Below are 17,685 nucleotides of genomic sequence, written 5' to 3'. Positions count from 1 at the left end.
CTTAGTTTTGAACTTAGATCCTCCTAGCTCTACTGTCAGCTTTGCTATATCACACTGCCTTTCTACATAATTTGTGGGATCTATTTGATTCTCACAACATCCCTGTGGGATGTCATTAAAAATCATTGCTCTCTTAAAGAAAGAAAACTGAAATAGAAAAAGGCTAGTAATTTTCCCATGGTCCCAGGACTAATAAAAGTAACTCACCTGGACCTTGAATCTAGATTTGGTCACTTTAAGTCCAGAGCTCTTGTTTTTAAATTTATTTTTAATTCACAGAACAAAACAATCATTTCCTTAACATGGTACAACCACAACAACAAAATGTTTGCACATGAAACTGTATTAAGTTTAATACTGTAAAACAAATTCTGGCCTTTCATTGTCAATCTGATTCTTTACTGGATACAAAGCACAAAGGAGAAAAGGAGATGCTCCTTCCCTTCCCCCCAGCAATGCAAATGAGAATCCAAGAAAGAAAAAGCTCTGTGCACACAACACAGACCTACAGATTTACATTCATTTAATGTAATACAAATTAACAGAGGAAAAATGATTAGGGACAATGAGTAAGCAATTCCTATGGGAGGGTTGCCACACCAGAGTAAAGCCTCCTTTTTTTGTTGTATTATTTTAAGAGGATGTATAATAAGTAATCATTATTCATGGTCTTCAAAATCAGCTATGTCACTCAAACTTGATTTATTGTAAAGTTCTACATACATTTTAATATTTCAAATAAGTTACAAAAGCATCCTTTATGTCCAGAATTGTACCCTGGAGGACCTAACATGTTCTTACCTACAAGTCCTATCTTTGGCCCTCGGAGGCTAATTATGGTTGCCACAGTGGCCCACCAAATCTAGGTTCTGTCTCTGACTATATTTCATTTTAAACCTCAGATTTCTTCACCCTCTCTATCTATTCCTAATATTCCTATCAATTCTGCTATAGTTCCTGAAAACATGTGTCAATCTTCATTCTCCTATGATTCTATTCTGTGCCTCTAACTTTCCAACCAAATAATCTTCATTGACCACCATTTTGATTTATATGTTGTATGTAAACTCACTGAAAGGAAGGCCTATCTGCTTTATTGTATTTTCAAAGCTTAGCATTATGGATGGTACATAGTAGGCACTTATACAATGCTTTTTAATTCATTCATTTATTATTCATGCCTAGAGATTTTCTGAATTAGGAAAACTAGATGACCATGACAAAATAAAAGGAAGAGTTTGTTGGTTTGTTTTTTAACGACCCACCAAAGCACTCTGACAACAATTTTTCTTTAAATTTGTAAAGTACAACTCTCTATATTGAAATAAAAATTCTATGAATTTGAAATGTTTTTACATTCAGATATTCCAGGACACAATAGTAGCATCAATATGACAGCTTATTAATACTTCAACAGATATGTTCTTTTACAAAAAGATTAGCCATGAATTTAATGTTAAGATAGTAATATTAATTCCCAAGGGCTGATAACTCTCCCTTGTAGACAACGATGTTATTGTCAGTTTCGTGCACTTTGACTTTATAAAGGACTCCCACAGGAAGAATCTTCTGAAGATTTTCCCAGATATATACAGCTACATTTTCTGTTGTGCTGTGAACAGAGATAAAAATTTTACAAGCTCAAAATGAAAATGATTAGCAGTCTCATATCCATCATTCTCAGAAATAAACCTTCTTGCAAATTTGAGCATTTAAATTAACAACTAGATATGGTAAATTATTTACTGAATAGGCTATCTCAAATTGAGGATGCCCCTCTAAAATCAAATCTTTTGGGAAGAAATATCTATAAGTATGCACTTAATTATGTGAAATTCTCATATAAAATGACCTGTTTAGGAGAAATTGCTTTTCAAAGTAAACAACCAACCTTCTTTCTCATTAAATACTATGTATAGGTTGTCCCAAAAGTCTTAGCACAACTTTAAGCTAAATTAAAAGCCTTTAATTAAGGCTTTGGGCACACTCTATATAAAGTTAAAAAAGAACTCCTAGAATGTAATGGGCTGAGGCTTGAGTTGATGCACTGAGGTCCCAAGCACATGAGGCTAAATAGTAATTGGACCATAATCTATTAATATATAAGCTTGGAGAAAGAATGGCCCTCACCCATTCTTTGTGCAAGTCCTGATGTGTTGTATAGGAAATGACGATTTTGGTGGGTGGAGGCAGGGGAGTGGAAAAGGAAGGTTGGGGCCAATTGTAATGATCGCGTATTTAAAATCAGCCGGATTCAGGAACTCAGGTTAAGGGAAAAAATCTTCAGTCTTTATTCAAGTGAAGAGGTGAAAAAGGATTGCGATAGCAATATGGGCAAGAAGGATTGCAATCGCAATATGGGCAGCTGCGACAGGAAGCCAGCTAACAGAGAGCGATCTGACCTGAGCAAAATGTCGCAAAGCAATACCAAAAGTCCTCCTTCCCCTTCCTTTTCCACTCCCCTGCCTCCACCCACCAAAATCGTCATTTCCTATACAACACATCAGGACTTGCGCAAAGAGTGGGCGGGGGCCATTCTTTCTCCAAACTTATATATTAATAGATTATGGTCCAATTACTATTTAGCCTCATGTGCTTGGGACCTCAGTGCATCAACTCAAGCCTCAGCCCATTACACTAGAATATTAAACATTGGGCTTAAAATACTAAAAGATATTTTTAATTCAAAATACTTGGGCTTGTACTAAGATGCATACAATTATGTATTACACTACTATCATATCACTATCTATCATATCAAAGACAACATACCATTTTAAAGTAAAGAATTTTAAAATTCCACAAACATATGTGATACAGCTTCATGGACAGAGCTGCCAGCCTCTACACTATAGACTGGAGCCTGGGCCCATACTACCAAACAAATGGTGAAGTTTTCAGTTTCTCAAAATTATCTTAACATATTTTGTCCAGTACTAGTGTGGCATTCAAGCAAAAATAAAAAAAACTGAAAAAGGCAAATAAAACATATATCCATGAGATTAAGCCAAGTTTATGAATTCAGAAACTTTTAACAACTAAGTTGTGGTCTGCTGCCATTTTTATAGAGATACTTATTAACCACTTTTCTGTGGGTCATATTTTTTGGACGTAATGTTTCCACATCAAGAGAAGGAAACCTAGAACTAAGCAAACCTGCTTTGGGAAAAAAATTCCATTCGAAGCATCATTTGTTACTGATGATTTCTGAATTGACAGTATTGAGAGAATAGTAACTTCTCCTTTCTCTTCCCCTATCCTCCAACATCCTCCCATCCTTCTTTATCACCTTCATTCAATACCTCCAAAAGAGATCTGACAAGAAAGAAGCTTCAGTGCTTCCAAAATATATACTTCTTTCTTTTCATTTTCACCATCTTGTCCTTAGTTTCAGATCAACTCTAACCTCTCTGGAGATTCTAGGCTAAGGATGTCACCTTTCTACCACACTGAGACCAATTAATAGCCTCTACCCCATCCCCACCAACTGGCCATTTTAGAGCTAGAAAAGACCAGATTCCATAACCTGGAAAGGCTTTTTAACCATGTACAAAGCCATGATCGGCAGGGTTTACTTAGTGGACTGTGGAAACCAAAGCATAAATTCTGCAAAGAGGGGGACTACAACCAATAATCCCTTCCTACCACTCACCTCTGGTAATTTTTTCTACACTGAAACATATGTGGTTGTTCATTGGGTGCTTAGCTGTTAAATCCTTTTCTAAGGCTCTTTCTCTCTTATTTCTTGTAGTAATAGCAGTTGCAGGGACAACCACCAACCCAATCTCTTTTCACTTGAGTGAGTGAGATCCCTGGAGAAAGCCATGGCTACTGTTTGTGCCTCTGTTGCTGGAGAAGCAAGTTTTAGGATATATCTATGATGCTAACACTACTCTAAGTTACATTCATGACTTATATCAGCCACATTTTGAGGGGAAGAAGAGAAGACTGCAATTTATTTGAACTAATATGAAAATTTATTTTTATTTTATTATCTGTTATGAGACAAAAGTGGGAGTCAGCACCTACCTCACAACATCTGCAAAGTAAGGTACATCCTGGTCCAGGTTCTTATGATCAAGGGGTTTCATAATTGCCTCCTAGAGCCAAAATATAATAGAAAAAAGAAAAACCAAGATTGGCTCCATTTGTGATTTGGATTTGGATGGGCACTGCTTGTACTTCTCAGATGTTGACTCTGTTAACTGGAGGTTGAGTGCCTATGTGCTATGACCCTATCCAACAAAAATTCCAGGCAGTTTAATGCTATCAGTAGAAAACAGGACCTCCTCCAAACTGATGAGTTGTCCTTCATTTGTCCAAAGACCAGCTGGCAAAACCACAGTAAGAAATCCACAACTACCGTCCAATCATGAACATATACCACTTCATATCAGAGTGGAAATACTTACATTAGAACTTTTCTGTAATGTGACCTAAGGCAATTAAGAACATCAGATAACAATCGTATGTTCTCCGAAAATTTTTTTTTATTTCAAACAACACTTCAACATAACTCTCATCTATCAGTGTCACAACAAGACATTGGAAGCTAGCAAAAAGACATGTAACCAGAATACTTAGGTTTTTTAAGAGTCACTCAATTACAAAGTTAGTTCAAAATTTGTTTAGAATCAAGTAATTTAATTACCTTGAGCTCCTAAAAACTTTATAAGTGCAAAGTAGATTATTTCCATGTGTTCAAACACACATCATTTTTCTTCCTTTTTCTTTAACAAGAGCTGTTAATTGCCATTTTTCCTGATATCAGTACCAGTTTCAACTACCTAAAAAACCTTGGTATCATGGAAGCAATCATTTTTAGAATCTCAAGAAGTACCATGATTGATTCATGCAATAAAAAGAACATTAGCTTTAAAGCTGGGCAAGGCCAGGTTACAATCTGCCTCTGACACTTGCAAGCTGGGTAATTATGGATAAGTCTACTAGCATTACTATGCCTGTTTCATCTACTATAAGGGGATAATAATAGTACTGAGCTCATCACACCATGGTGGAATTAAATGAGGCAATGTCTGCAAAGTACTTTGTAAGCCATAAAGTACTTTACAGAAGTTAGCTACTATTAGTATAAATTGTGATTTCAATAAATTGAAAGGATTGTCCTATTTGAGTATTAAGAGAATAAATATGTGAGATTTGCCTCTATTTTCTGTCTCAAAATGAATGACTTAGATGCTGGAAAGAGGAAAAAAAGCAGATAATGGCTAATAAAGAGCTAACACTAAAAAAATAAGACAAGAGTATCCCTGAGAAGTTCAAGTATCCAGATTCTGATAACGACATCTCTGGGAACTAAAAGAAAAGACAGGTGTGAATGCTGGCTGAATCACTATCAGAATGACATAAGACAGGACAGGTAATACAGAACTGGGGGAGGCCAAATATTGTCTCAATTTCCCCAAAATGGAAGAAATCAGAATCTGCAGAGTAAAGAAGCCTAAATTTGACTTCCAATAAATGTATCTCATTTAGATGAAAAAGCTGATTTCAGAAAAGCTTAGAAAGATTTACATGAACTGATGCTAAATGAAGTGAGGAGAACCAAGAGAACATTGTATACAGAAACAATAAGATTATATGATGACCAACTGTAATGGACTTGGTTCTTCAACAATGAGGTGATCCAATAGACTTATGATGGAAAATGCCAACTACATCCTGAAAGAGAACTATGGAACAGAACAGGGATCAAAGGATAGTATAACATTTTCACTTTTTTGTTGTTGTTTGCTTGCTTGTTTTTTTTTTCTTTTTCATGTTTTTTTCCCTTTTGAGCTAATTTTTCTTGTGCTGCATGATAAATATGGAAATATGCTTAGAAGAACTGAACATTTAACTTGCATCAGATTGCTTGCTGTCTTAGGGAGGGGAAGAGAAGGAGAAAAGGAGAAAAATTTGGAACACAAGGTTTTGCAAGATAATTTTCTATCTTTGGAATTTAGTATTTGGAAAAATAAGATACTATTTTTAAAAAAAAGGTATCATTTAAGGGGATGGTATACAAATACTTAGAATATAAAGCAGGGGTCACGAAAAGATAATATAGCTTCATTAAGAATAAGATCTGCCACCAAAAGCTATTCCCAAATAAATAGTCAAAGGATGTGAACAGTTCCCCAAAAAATTACAAACTATTCTTTTAAAATAATAATAGCTTTTTTATTTTTCAAAATACATGCAAAGATGGTTTTCAACATCTACCCTTGCAAAACTTTGTGTTCTAAATTTTTCTCCTTCCCTCTTTCCTCTCCTAGACAGCAAGGAATCCAATATAGGTTACACATGTGCAAAGGAATTATAATTAATAACTATGTGAAATATCACTCCAAATCACTACAAACAAAAGAAATATGAAAATGAAATCAAGTCAGGTTTCCCCTGAGGCCTAGCCTGGCAAAGATGACAAAAGAAAGAACCAGACTGTTTTGGAGGGAAATTATGAAAAGGCAGGCAAACTAATATACTGCTAGTACAACTGTGTATTGATCAAAGACTTCTGGAAAAAAATTTAAAATTATGCAAAGAAATTGACTAAAATCATTCCAACCTTTGGCCCTGAGGTCCCAATCTATTAGCTATATATTTCAAGGAGGTCAACGACAAAAAAGAAAAGCCCCATATATATGGCAATGCCTTGTATAGTAGGAAAGAATATAAAATAAAGCAGCTGGAGGAGGGATAAATAAGACATGATAAAAAGGTAATGGATAACTTCTAAACTAAAGAAAACAATGAATATGATGGATAAAAAAAAAAGTATAGGCAGGCTAATAGAAACTGGTAAAAAATTAAATAAACAAAACTAGGAAAGTAAAATAAACAATAATTACAACCACATAATATAATTAAATTGAAACAATACTAAAAAATTACAATGACCAAGCTTGCTACAAAAGAACTATGAGAGGGAATCTCTCCCATTTTTTTTTTGAAGAGTTAGGGCCTGTGGAGGTAAAATATTGCATACATCAGCCCTTTTCTAAGGGTTGATTAGTTTGACTAAGCTAGGGTTGGGATTGTTTGAATCTTTGGGATTTTATTTGAGTATTCTTTATATCAAGAGCTAGCTATAAGTAAGGAAGATATATTAAGAAATGCAGGTGATGTTAAAAAAAAAATTAAAAATCATTTTTAAAAAGAAAGGCCACACTAGACTATCATTTCATTTTCTAACATAGTTTTTTCTAACATAGTTGCTCTCCTGATAGATCAAGGGAACTTAGGTATTAGCAAAGCATTCGACAAAATCTCTCATATTATTCTTGTGGATAAAGAATGATATGTACTAATTAATAGCACAGTTTGGCAAAGTTGGATCTTATTGAATGGACACAAAAGGTAGTCATTAATAGTTCAATGTCAATATGGCCCAGGGATCAGAATTTGGTATTGTGTGTATATATATATATATATATATATATATATATATATATATATATATATATTGGATGACAGTACTCAGAAAATTCTCAACAAGCCAATAAGATAAAACTTCATAAAAATAGAGGGGAATTTTCAATTTGAATTTTTAAAAAAAGCAACTTTATAAGTGTAATATGGGAATCACATGACTAGATAAAAGTTCACCTATTTTTTAAAAAAAGGCCTTGAAAATTGTAATGGTAGAACATTTAATACAAGTCAATATGTTCTTGGGCTCTAGTGTATATGACTAAGCAAGTAATAGTGAGGACACATTCTGCTGGAGTCAGACACTAAGTAGAATATTCTATTCAGTTCTGAGCTCTGCATTTATGAAGTACTCTGATTTTCTTGAAAGCACCCAGGAGACCCACAGAATAGTGGCAGACCTCAAGATTAGGCCATAAGCAGACAAGTTGAAAGAACTAGGGATATAAATTAAATTAGAAAAGAAAAGACAGAGTTGTCTTGTGCAAGGGGGGATTATACTTCTTGTGTAGGAGGAATGGTAGGAAGTTGAAAAGAGACAAATTTAGACTTAAGGAAAAAATACATCCCTTTGTACGAGTTAGAGCTGTTCAAAAGTAAAATGGGATGCCTCAAGAAGTAATTAGTTCCCTTCACTGGAGGTCATTAAGCAAAACTAGATGAGCATTTTTCAGGAATATTGTGGAGAAGGTTTTTGTTCCGTTAACTGCAACTTGGAGATCCTATGACTTTTAGGGCCCAGGACAATGTCCACCTCCTCCATGAAGCCTTCTCTTTACGATTACATCCCACAGGGATCTCGTCTTTCTCTGAATCTACAGCAATTCAACCTTTCAGTAAACATTTTAACAGGCATTGTTATCTCCTGTATTGTTAGACTTTTAAATACACATTTCTTGTCTTCCAAATTATTAAGCAGTTTGAAGGCAAGGCTCTGAGATACACTTTTTTTGTATTCCCCATAGAGCTAATATATACTTATAAGTGCTCAATAAGTATCTGTTGTATATGTCACAGGAGAAAAAAAGGTAACATATAAAGAATTAAATGTAGTGTGATGTTACTGTCTTTTAAAAAGAATTTAAATTTCAGAAAAAGTACTGAGTAACAAACCATATATATCTAATATACTTAGTAACATGCTAGGAGGTGAGGAGAATGCATAAATAAAAAACATCTGGAAACAGAAATATGCTGAGGGAACAATATAAAGTAATTCAGTGCTAATTTTTGTGGTAGTGTTTATAGACTGAAGGAATATAGAGAAAAGATCTATGAGGGCAGGAATAGAATAGAAACTTTCACAAGTGAAATTGGTTCTTTTAGGATGAGAAGAATCTAAACAGATAAAGCAGAGAAGTAAGGTGTAGTTCAAGTAAAGTAAATGATACAAATAGCTCTCTTGATCACTATACATTATTTCTGATTGGTTTCAAATTCATGAATCTTTCAAACAGCAGCAAAACAAGCAGTATTAAGGCTAGAGGTAAAAGGAAAGCTTCCCAAGGCCTACAGCAAAAACAATTCTAGAGGCAGAAGTTTGCAGAATGAAATCTTTGAAAACTTGTATTTGAGGAGCTCAATTTTAAACATATACCATGAAGCTATACAGTACTAAATAATATTATTACCTCCATATATTCTTTTAAGTCTGTCAGATTCATAACCATTCCTGTAACAGGATCAATCTAAGGGATAAACAAAATTAAAAAATTAGATTTGGGCAACTCATAATAATTAATCCTTAGAAAAAGAAGAAAGCCAGCATGGAGTCCAGAGAGCAGGCCAAAATATTTGTTTCCCCACAGATAATTTAATTTTCCAAGATAATCATTTAAATCTGAGATCTATCCTCACACGGTATTATTTGTGCTATAATATCAGTCAAAGCTTCAGAATCCAGTTTGAAGAACAATTCATTGGAAGTGGAGTAACTAGAAAAAGCAACAATTCACCAGATAAAAAGACTAACAAATAAGCAACACTAAAGAAACATTTTAAGCATAGAATACATAATGATAAAAGTCCACCACATAAGCTAGAAAAGGTCTAAGCAAATTGCACAAATCACAAGAGACAAATTTTTTTTGCACATACCTCGCCATGTATTGTCACCACAACTATGGGGGGTTGGGGAGGGAGAGACAAAATATCAAAAATAGTCATGATTTTCAACAAGCTATCACATAAGCAGATATTGGCAACATAGGCTATAGCAGACAGGAAACCTTATATTTCCAAACAAAACAACTCTCCAATTTGGAAGCTGGTTCCTTTATCATCAGATCCCATCTAAGTATGAGAGGACCAAAGCCAGGGAAAGTACATTGTAGTTCTGCAGGAAAACTACCAGGACTGGTGTTCAATTTTGAGTTAATATCTTTCTGAGTGAAGTCACATACCAAATTAAGCACACTCAATGACTTAAATTCTTAGTAGAGACAAAAGAGGAAGATGAATCTCTACCTCATTCACATGAATACACACATAAGCTGACAGCAATAATATGAGGAAAAACAGGTGCTTTTATAAAGTAAGGAGTAATTTAAAAGAAAACTGCTTCACAAATGGATGTTTATCTGAAGGTAGGCGAATTGTTTATAGATCAGCACTTGAAAGCATCTGTTATGGCTTAATAGAATAAACTCTCAAGTACAGAATTCAAAAGAATCTGTGATTTGATTTTATCAGAATAGAAAACTTCCTCCACCTATGATGTGGGTATCAACTACCTGACACTGACTTCACAAATACGTCCTAGGAAATGTTCTAGGACTTAGACATTAAGTGACATGTCCATGGCGACACAACTAATGAGTACTCCAGAGGTAGAATTTGAAAACAGGTTTTCTTTACGCTAATGCCTATACTTTATCCACTATACCATACCTGGCTGACTCTTCTAAAGAGGCAAATCTCAATTACCCAGGCATAAATTATTCTTTGTGGATTATCACAGACAAATGTTTAAACCCAGCGGTATTCCTACTAGGCAGCATGTTCCTTAACTACCTCCTTTCCTCAGTGAGTGTGTACTTAAGGGAAAACAAATTCATTTTAATGTTAGCCTTGGCCAGACCTAGTTAGATGAATATATACTGCCACAAAAAATCTTATTATGAATTCCTAAGCCAAATAAAAATGATTTTAAACCACTGATTATTTTGGACTACCTATAATGTTGCTCCACTCCATTGGAGCAGATAATTGAGAGTATTTCTCTTCTCCTGCTCTTATGAATACTTCAAAACTACTAAATTGTATTCACCTAAGGGAGAGATAGTTTATATTTGAAATTAATTTAGCTTCTCATTTTTGTTTAAAATTGTGGAAATTTAAGTTCACAATGTTTTTCACTTATTAAGTCCACAACGATAGAATACACTTAACACTTGGGTTCAGAGGATGTAAGACCTGGAAGAAACCCTACAAAATCATTGTAATCCAACTCTGCTACTTTACATCTATGGAAATAATGATTGAGAAAAAATAATTTGCTCAAGTTAATTGGCAGAACTGAGTCCAGAGTAGAACACAAATCTCCGGACTTCCAAATAAATCACTATTCTTTCTGAAAGATTATGTGCTCTACCTCTCATTTCTGTGAAAAAGCTTAAATTCTGATGTTCTCTTTCTTACCTTTATAGTTATGCCCATGGCCATTGGGATTATTACATTTCCCAAACAGCTTCAGATTCTTTTCATCACTGAGAGATTTGCTGCCAAAGAAAAAAGAATTAAAAAAGTATATAAATAATACCTGTAAATTGCTTATATGCTTAAAAAAAAAAAAAACCTTTATCCTTTGAAAATCAATCAATATTAGCTCACATACCCTATATGGGTTCTCATGTCAGATTTATATATATATTTTTTAAATTATAAGACGTTACTGTGATCCCAGAGCAGAGCACTGTACCACTGAGGTTAGCAATTCACAATCCTTAAATTTATCCATATTAAAGTCACATATGTCCATAAAAGTGACTGGCCAGTGTCAATTTCTATTGATTGTGAATCATTCCAAAGCTGTGAACTTCCAGCATTCTCTCATTTGAGAGACTATTATATAACCTAATCATATCTTTCAAAGTTTCTGTTTTTACTATCTCCCAATTCTGTCTAAATGTAATAATTTTTTTCCTCAACCAGTCAGACAGAAAGTCAACAAACATTTAATAAGTATGTATTATTTGAGAGTTCCTGGGCTAAGACCATGGAGATAAAAAGAAAAGTGAAATAATCCCATGCTCTTGATGGGCAAAAAGGACAAACAACTATGTACAAACAAGATATAGAAAGATACATAGGAGACAATCAACAGAGGGAAGACCCTAGAATTAAAGGGGACTGAGAAAGATTTTCATATAAAAGGTGGGATTTTTGCTGAAGACAGAGGAAGCTAAGAAAACCAGGAAGTGGGAATAAAGGGTGAGAGAATTCTAGGGCAGAGGGAAGGGTTTGAGCCAATGAAAATACCTAGCATCTGGATATGGATTTTCTAGTGTGAAAAAAAGGAAGGTCAGTAATAGTGAATCAAGAAAATTGGAAGTGTAGGAAGGTGACAGATTATATTTGATATGTGATTCTGGAGGCAATCATTTAGAGACTTTCAAATTAGTCGTAAACTTTTGTTCTGAACATAGCCAATGACATCAGAGGGTGATGTCTTGATTTCCCTGGGAATTAGATTTAAATGAGGCAAAGCTGTGCAAAGTCATCAGTCTCACTCTCTCTTCCAGAGTTGTTGGAATCTAATGGTATAAGTCAAGATGACTAGAGATAGTCCAGGATGCAGTAGAAGACCATGTTCTTTTTAAGTTAAGGTCTTTCCCAGATCTGTTTGTTTGAGGTAATGCCCTTTCAATGATTAAAGGTTCGGTAGGAATTGAGACAAAAGATGGCCTAGTTTGCCTTCACAACCTAGGAGGAAACACTCTCAGAGTTTCTGGCCAGGGAAGAAACAAAGGCTATCCATACTGCCCTGAGCCAGCAAAACTCAATGAGCAAGTGAGGCTTGGACTGAAACCTACTACTAATCAATCAAACAAAGTCCGAAGATTTGGGTTTAAAGATTGTCAAGATTTTAGCTCCACTTGAATCCCATTGGGCTTTTTCAAAGCCTGCTTTTCCAAAGGTATAATTCAAGAAATCATTCATGAAAATTACATGAAACAAAAGAGTTAATTGTCCCAGGTTTGAGGGAGGGGGAGAAGATAGAATAAATAAATAGGGAAAGGCTGATACTGAGACACTCCCATAAGACCACTTAATTCATAAATGTTTCCTATTCCCAGAGGGTAGCACATAGTGGGCACTTCGTAATTGTTTATTGATTAGACTTCTAGACTTCTCATCCTTACATCTCCCTCATCTCAAACAGAAGGGATTCAGTATCTCTGGTATATTAGCTATCACTGGCACCACTTCTTTCCCTAGCTTCACCTTTAATCTTTAGTCCCATTTCTCCCCAATTTAACCTGTGGTAGATCACAAATATTAGTTATTACACACCTATACTCACGCCTTATATATATCTCCACTTGTCCTTCTTTTGTAGGTGAATCCAGCCCCTGCCTCACCTGTGGGCCCCACCCCAAAGGTCCTACCCAGCTCTGCTGTGAAGCACCCAAGTAACCTGTGTCTTTTTCCTTACCCCAGGGGCGATGATGATGATGATGATGATGATGATATCACCTCCCAATTCTAAATTCCCACACTTTTCTATCGCCTCTAGGAGCAAATATGAACTGCCGTCCGGCATTCACAGCCCTTCACATCCCAGCCCCTTCCTCTTTACTTTGCTCCCCAACAGGTTCCTTGACGCAGAGACCCTGACTTCCTGGCTTTTCCACAAAGAGATGCTCCATCCTCAGCTCTAATGTCATTTCTCTGGCAGTCCCCCAAGCCCAGACCGCTCTCTCTCCCCATTTCCACCTCCCAGTTTCCTTTAAGCGCCAACAAAAATCCCACCTTCTACGGAAAGCTTTCTCCAGCCCCACCAGATCCCCAGCCCCACCAGATCCCAGAACTTTACGAATTCCTCTCGGGTTTATTCGGTAAACGTCAAGCTAAATAAGTTTGCACGTGGTCTCCCCAATTAGATGGTAAACTCTCGGAGGGCAAGGCATCTGTCCTAATCCCCAGATGGTTCTTAGTGGATACTTAAGAAATATTTTATTGTATTATTAATAACTACTAATTACTAGGTTGTCAACCTGGAGCCGGTGGCCTTTTAAAAAATATCTCGATAACTATTTCAATTTAATACTTTTCCTGTGTAACCATTGGCGCAGACTTTCCTGCCCCGTGCAAGGTTCACACTACCTCCTCCACTGAAGCCCGTGGCTCCGCCCCCAGTCCTGTGGAGCCAAGCCCCGCCCCCATGTTGCCTATGCCCACCCATTGGTCCAAGTAACCAATTACCCCTCCCTTGAAGGGAGTGCATGATATATGGCCCTGCCCCCAACTAGCGTGCCTGGCCCCTCCCCCGGAAGATCCTAGCTCTTGGTCCCGCCCTCTTACTCCCAACACCTCCCTACCCCCCTCACCTGTGGAGCCGATGGCTCGCGCTGAAGGTGACGCACCGCGAGACCCGCGCACAGGGATGTCCCGGGCGCGAGCCTGACGTGTTCATCATGTCGCACGCTTACGCGCCAGAGACCTCTCCAGTTACCTACGAGAAAAGGTGGTCAGAGGAAAAGCGAGAGGCCGGCGCCCTCTCCAGCAACGGCTGGCCTGCTACGGTCTAGGGTCTCGCTTTCCGGAAGGCCCCGCCCGCTAATCTAGGCTGCGAGAGGCCGCCCCCTGGCGGCCTGGTGGAGCTCCCTTTGCGTGCTCGCAATCCCAGCCTCGCAATCCCAGGAGGCCAACGGTCACCCAGGCCACCTCCCACTAGAAGATGCCCTTTACCCCTTTGTAGCTGATAAGTGATCGAGAAGCCTCTGAGAAAGACCTCCAGAGATGGGAAGCTCTCTGCTTTACGAAGCAACTCCCGCACAACTCTTGCATAATTCTAATTCGGGGCAGTTTTTCTTACATCCATATTAAAGTCGTCCACGTACAACTTCGAGTGCTCCTAATTTTCTGTAGCTGAGAGAAATCTCAAAACTATCCCTCTCTGCGCTTAATAACGAACCGTTAACTAGATCTAAGTTCTCCAGTGTGTCTCTTTTTTATTACCCATCCCTAGCAGCAAAATTAATAATATCAATTTTTAAAAGGAGAATTTACCATCAAAGCAATCTCAAAAAACTGGGTGGAAAATAAGGAGAGAAATATGGAGATTGAATGTAAATCGACACATGCTATGTGCACTTTTTTTTTGTCTTGTTTTTTAATTTAAGGTTTTTCCCTTTTGTTCTGATTTTTCTCTCCCAAAATGATCATAAGGAAATGTTTTTTAAATGTATATGTATATATGACCAGAAAAATTAAATTAAAAAAGGAATGCCTTTAATTATCTTAAATATTTTTGTTTCCGTATTGATAAATTATAAGCATCTTTGCCATGATATTACACACTTATGTACATTATAATACAAAACAAAAATGGACATTTTAAAAAGGAAATACTATTTGGTCCTAGAATCAGTAGGAAGCTAGTGGAATTTCTTGAGTAGGAAAGTGATAAAGTCAGATTTAGGAAAGATAAAAACAACTTTGGAAAAAAATGATCAAAAACTAGTTTGGAGAAAATTGAGATCAGAGGCCAATGAGGACATTATGAAGAAGTGATGAGACCCCAAATTAGTGTAGTGACTCTGAAATTAGAGAGATGGGGACTTGGGCGAAAGTTGAGTTATGGCAATATTTGGAAATTCATTTAGAGGTCTGGAAAGAAAGGTGAAGACTCAAGGATGACAGAAATTATAAACTGAAGTGATTGGAAGGATGGTGGTGCTGTCATCAGTAATGAGGAAGTTTGAAAGAAGAGAAGAACTGGGGAGAGAAATAATACAATGGGAGCTGCAATCTATCACAGGCCATCCATGACCACCCAAACAGTAAAATTCAGTGCATTCAAAAGAAAAAAGGGTTCATATTCTTAAAACAGTATCTCCTGAAGGGGATCTGGAGCATTGTAACACAAGAACAGCTTATTTTGGAATTATCAGCTGCAACCATTTGAGTATAAAAGCAGAAGTGGCTGGAAGATAGGAACACCTGGTGGTGGTTGCTGGTAAACGCTGGAGATACAAAGAATGACAAAAGTAGTCCCTCTTTTCAAGGCACTCACAATATAATGAAGTAGGAGCTACCTGGTCAGAGGAGAATGGACATGACCAGTTTTGTCTGGGAATGTACACTTTCATTCCAAAGGTGAGGGTCAGGTAAGTAAGTTGTTATTCACCTTCATTCTCCAAATCAGTACTCAGACAGGTATGATTAAGCTACATTTTAATCAATTAAAGTGACTTGAGAGTTTAAGAAATGGTGCTGCATATATAGCTCTCAGATCACACAATTCTCATCAGCCTAAAAAATATTAGGAAGTAAGTTTTTTTAAGAATTCATTTTGTCCTAAAATTAAATATCTAGGTAAAGTTCCACATACAACCATACAACCATTATTAAGGAAATTTTTCGTGTAGAATATGTGGGAAAAACATAATATGGTACTTTCTTTGAATTGATCATTATTTAATAGAGGACTAGAAATGAAGATCCTATTGACCAGTTCTCATTACACTTACATGTTTGCAAATTAACCTTGGGTAGGGTAATCCCAGCTTTTAAAAACTAATAACTCTCACAGTGGCATCTAGAATTGGCCTCGGCTCCATTGTTATCTTTTATTTTAGTCTTCCAAACCTAATAAGTTCATACCTCCAGTGTCAGAAAATGATTAAACTAGATAGAATTGAAAAATAAAATAGATGTACTACTGATTAATGAAAGAAAGGGAATTTTTCCTGTGGATTTGGAAATTAAGTGGAAATCAGAAGCTACCTCATCCAATTTTAGCCAATCCATTTGTCAGATTACCCTTTTGTGACTTCATTTCCCCTCCAAATCAGTGCTGTATGTCCACTTAAATCTAATTTCCCTTCTCTAAAAATGTATCAGGGTAATAGAAAGCCAAAGTACAATTGGATCGGACTGCTTTTTCTTAGGAAAGAAACTGGTCCCATAATTTTGTTGGCTGTTATAGGGTTGGGGGAGGAGAAACAATGCATAGGAAGGAGAAAGGATGGCTAATATTCTGAATATTAGCAAGGTGCAACAAGGAAAATATAAATGGGACAACTGTTTTTCTGAGTCAGATAATCCACCAGACATAATAATAAAACAATAATAATAATAACACTAACAGTATAGCTAGCATTTGTATATCATGTGCCAGGCACTGTGCTAAATGTTTTACAATAACATCATTAAATCCTCACAACAACCCTGCTAGGTATTGTCTCCATTTTACAGATGAGAAGACTAAGATATTTGACTTGCCCAAATGCCTGAGGAAGGATTTTAATTTTGAATTCCTGACTCAATATTCTATACACTCTGCCACCCAGCTGCCTCAATATTATATTAATATCAATAACATTAATAGACTATTAAAATTATTTTTAATCTTGTGCTGGGTGTAACTTTCTGGTGCCTCAGTTTCCTCATTTATGAGAGGGTTAATGAGACTAGATGATCTCTAGAGTCAAATCAGTTCTAAACCGTAGGATCTATGGGATTTTGAGTTTGTAAGGTTCCACAAAGAAGCAAATTGAAAGGGGGGTTTTATGTATTTCATTTACATGTGAAATGTTTTGCAAATGAGCAGGTGAGAGGCTCCTAAAGGCAATTGACTTCATCAGCCAAGTGTTTTGATTGCTCTTGAGCCAAAGAGAAATATAGTAGCCAAATTAATTGTGTAAACGGAAATTCAGGGATTATGTGGCCTGTGGTGCCACCTGGTGCCCAGTTCTATTAAGACATAACAATAATTGAGAAAGCTATTGCTGAAGGCTAGTTTCCAGTTTCTATGGAGATTAAAAGTCAGTCTCAGAACTGAATTCATTTTAAAGGTGTTTGCTGCTTACCTCACTTCCACTGAATTGCATTACACCATGACAAAATTGAATTGGGGGAGTGCTAGATATGAATTGATGGGAAGAGGTAGAAGTGACAAGAATCACAGCTCACCTGTTTTTGTTTGCTAGCCATACTTCCCTTATAAATTAAGATCTCTTTTGAATCCCCTCTACAGTTTTATCTTTGTCCTCTTCTGGTCTCTATGGAATAAAGGATCTTAGG

The 17,685-nt window shown here is 36.4% G+C and overlaps 1 protein-coding gene across 1 annotated transcript; it reads right to left on the bottom strand.

Annotated features, from left to right (window-relative positions):
• Nucleotides 1-248: 248 nt before the first annotated feature.
• On the bottom strand, nt 249-14,860 carry PTS (6-pyruvoyltetrahydropterin synthase). Its single transcript, XM_051986983.1, has 6 exons — nt 13,986-14,860; nt 11,074-11,153; nt 9,532-9,554; nt 9,066-9,122; nt 4,030-4,100; nt 249-1,612 (listed from the first exon to the last, which is right to left on the bottom strand). The coding sequence occupies exons 1-6, from the start codon at nt 14,072-14,074 to the stop codon at nt 1,471-1,473; spliced, it is 462 nt and encodes a 153-aa protein (XP_051842943.1). The 5' UTR covers nt 14,075-14,860; the 3' UTR covers nt 249-1,470.
• Between the last annotated feature and the right edge of the window lie 2,825 nt (nt 14,861-17,685).

Source organism: Antechinus flavipes, chromosome 3 (genome assembly GCF_016432865.1).
Source record: "Antechinus flavipes isolate AdamAnt ecotype Samford, QLD, Australia chromosome 3, AdamAnt_v2, whole genome shotgun sequence".
Classification (NCBI taxonomy): Eukaryota; Metazoa; Chordata; class Mammalia; order Dasyuromorphia; family Dasyuridae; genus Antechinus; species Antechinus flavipes.
This window is presented reverse-complemented; position numbering and strand designations above follow the sequence as displayed.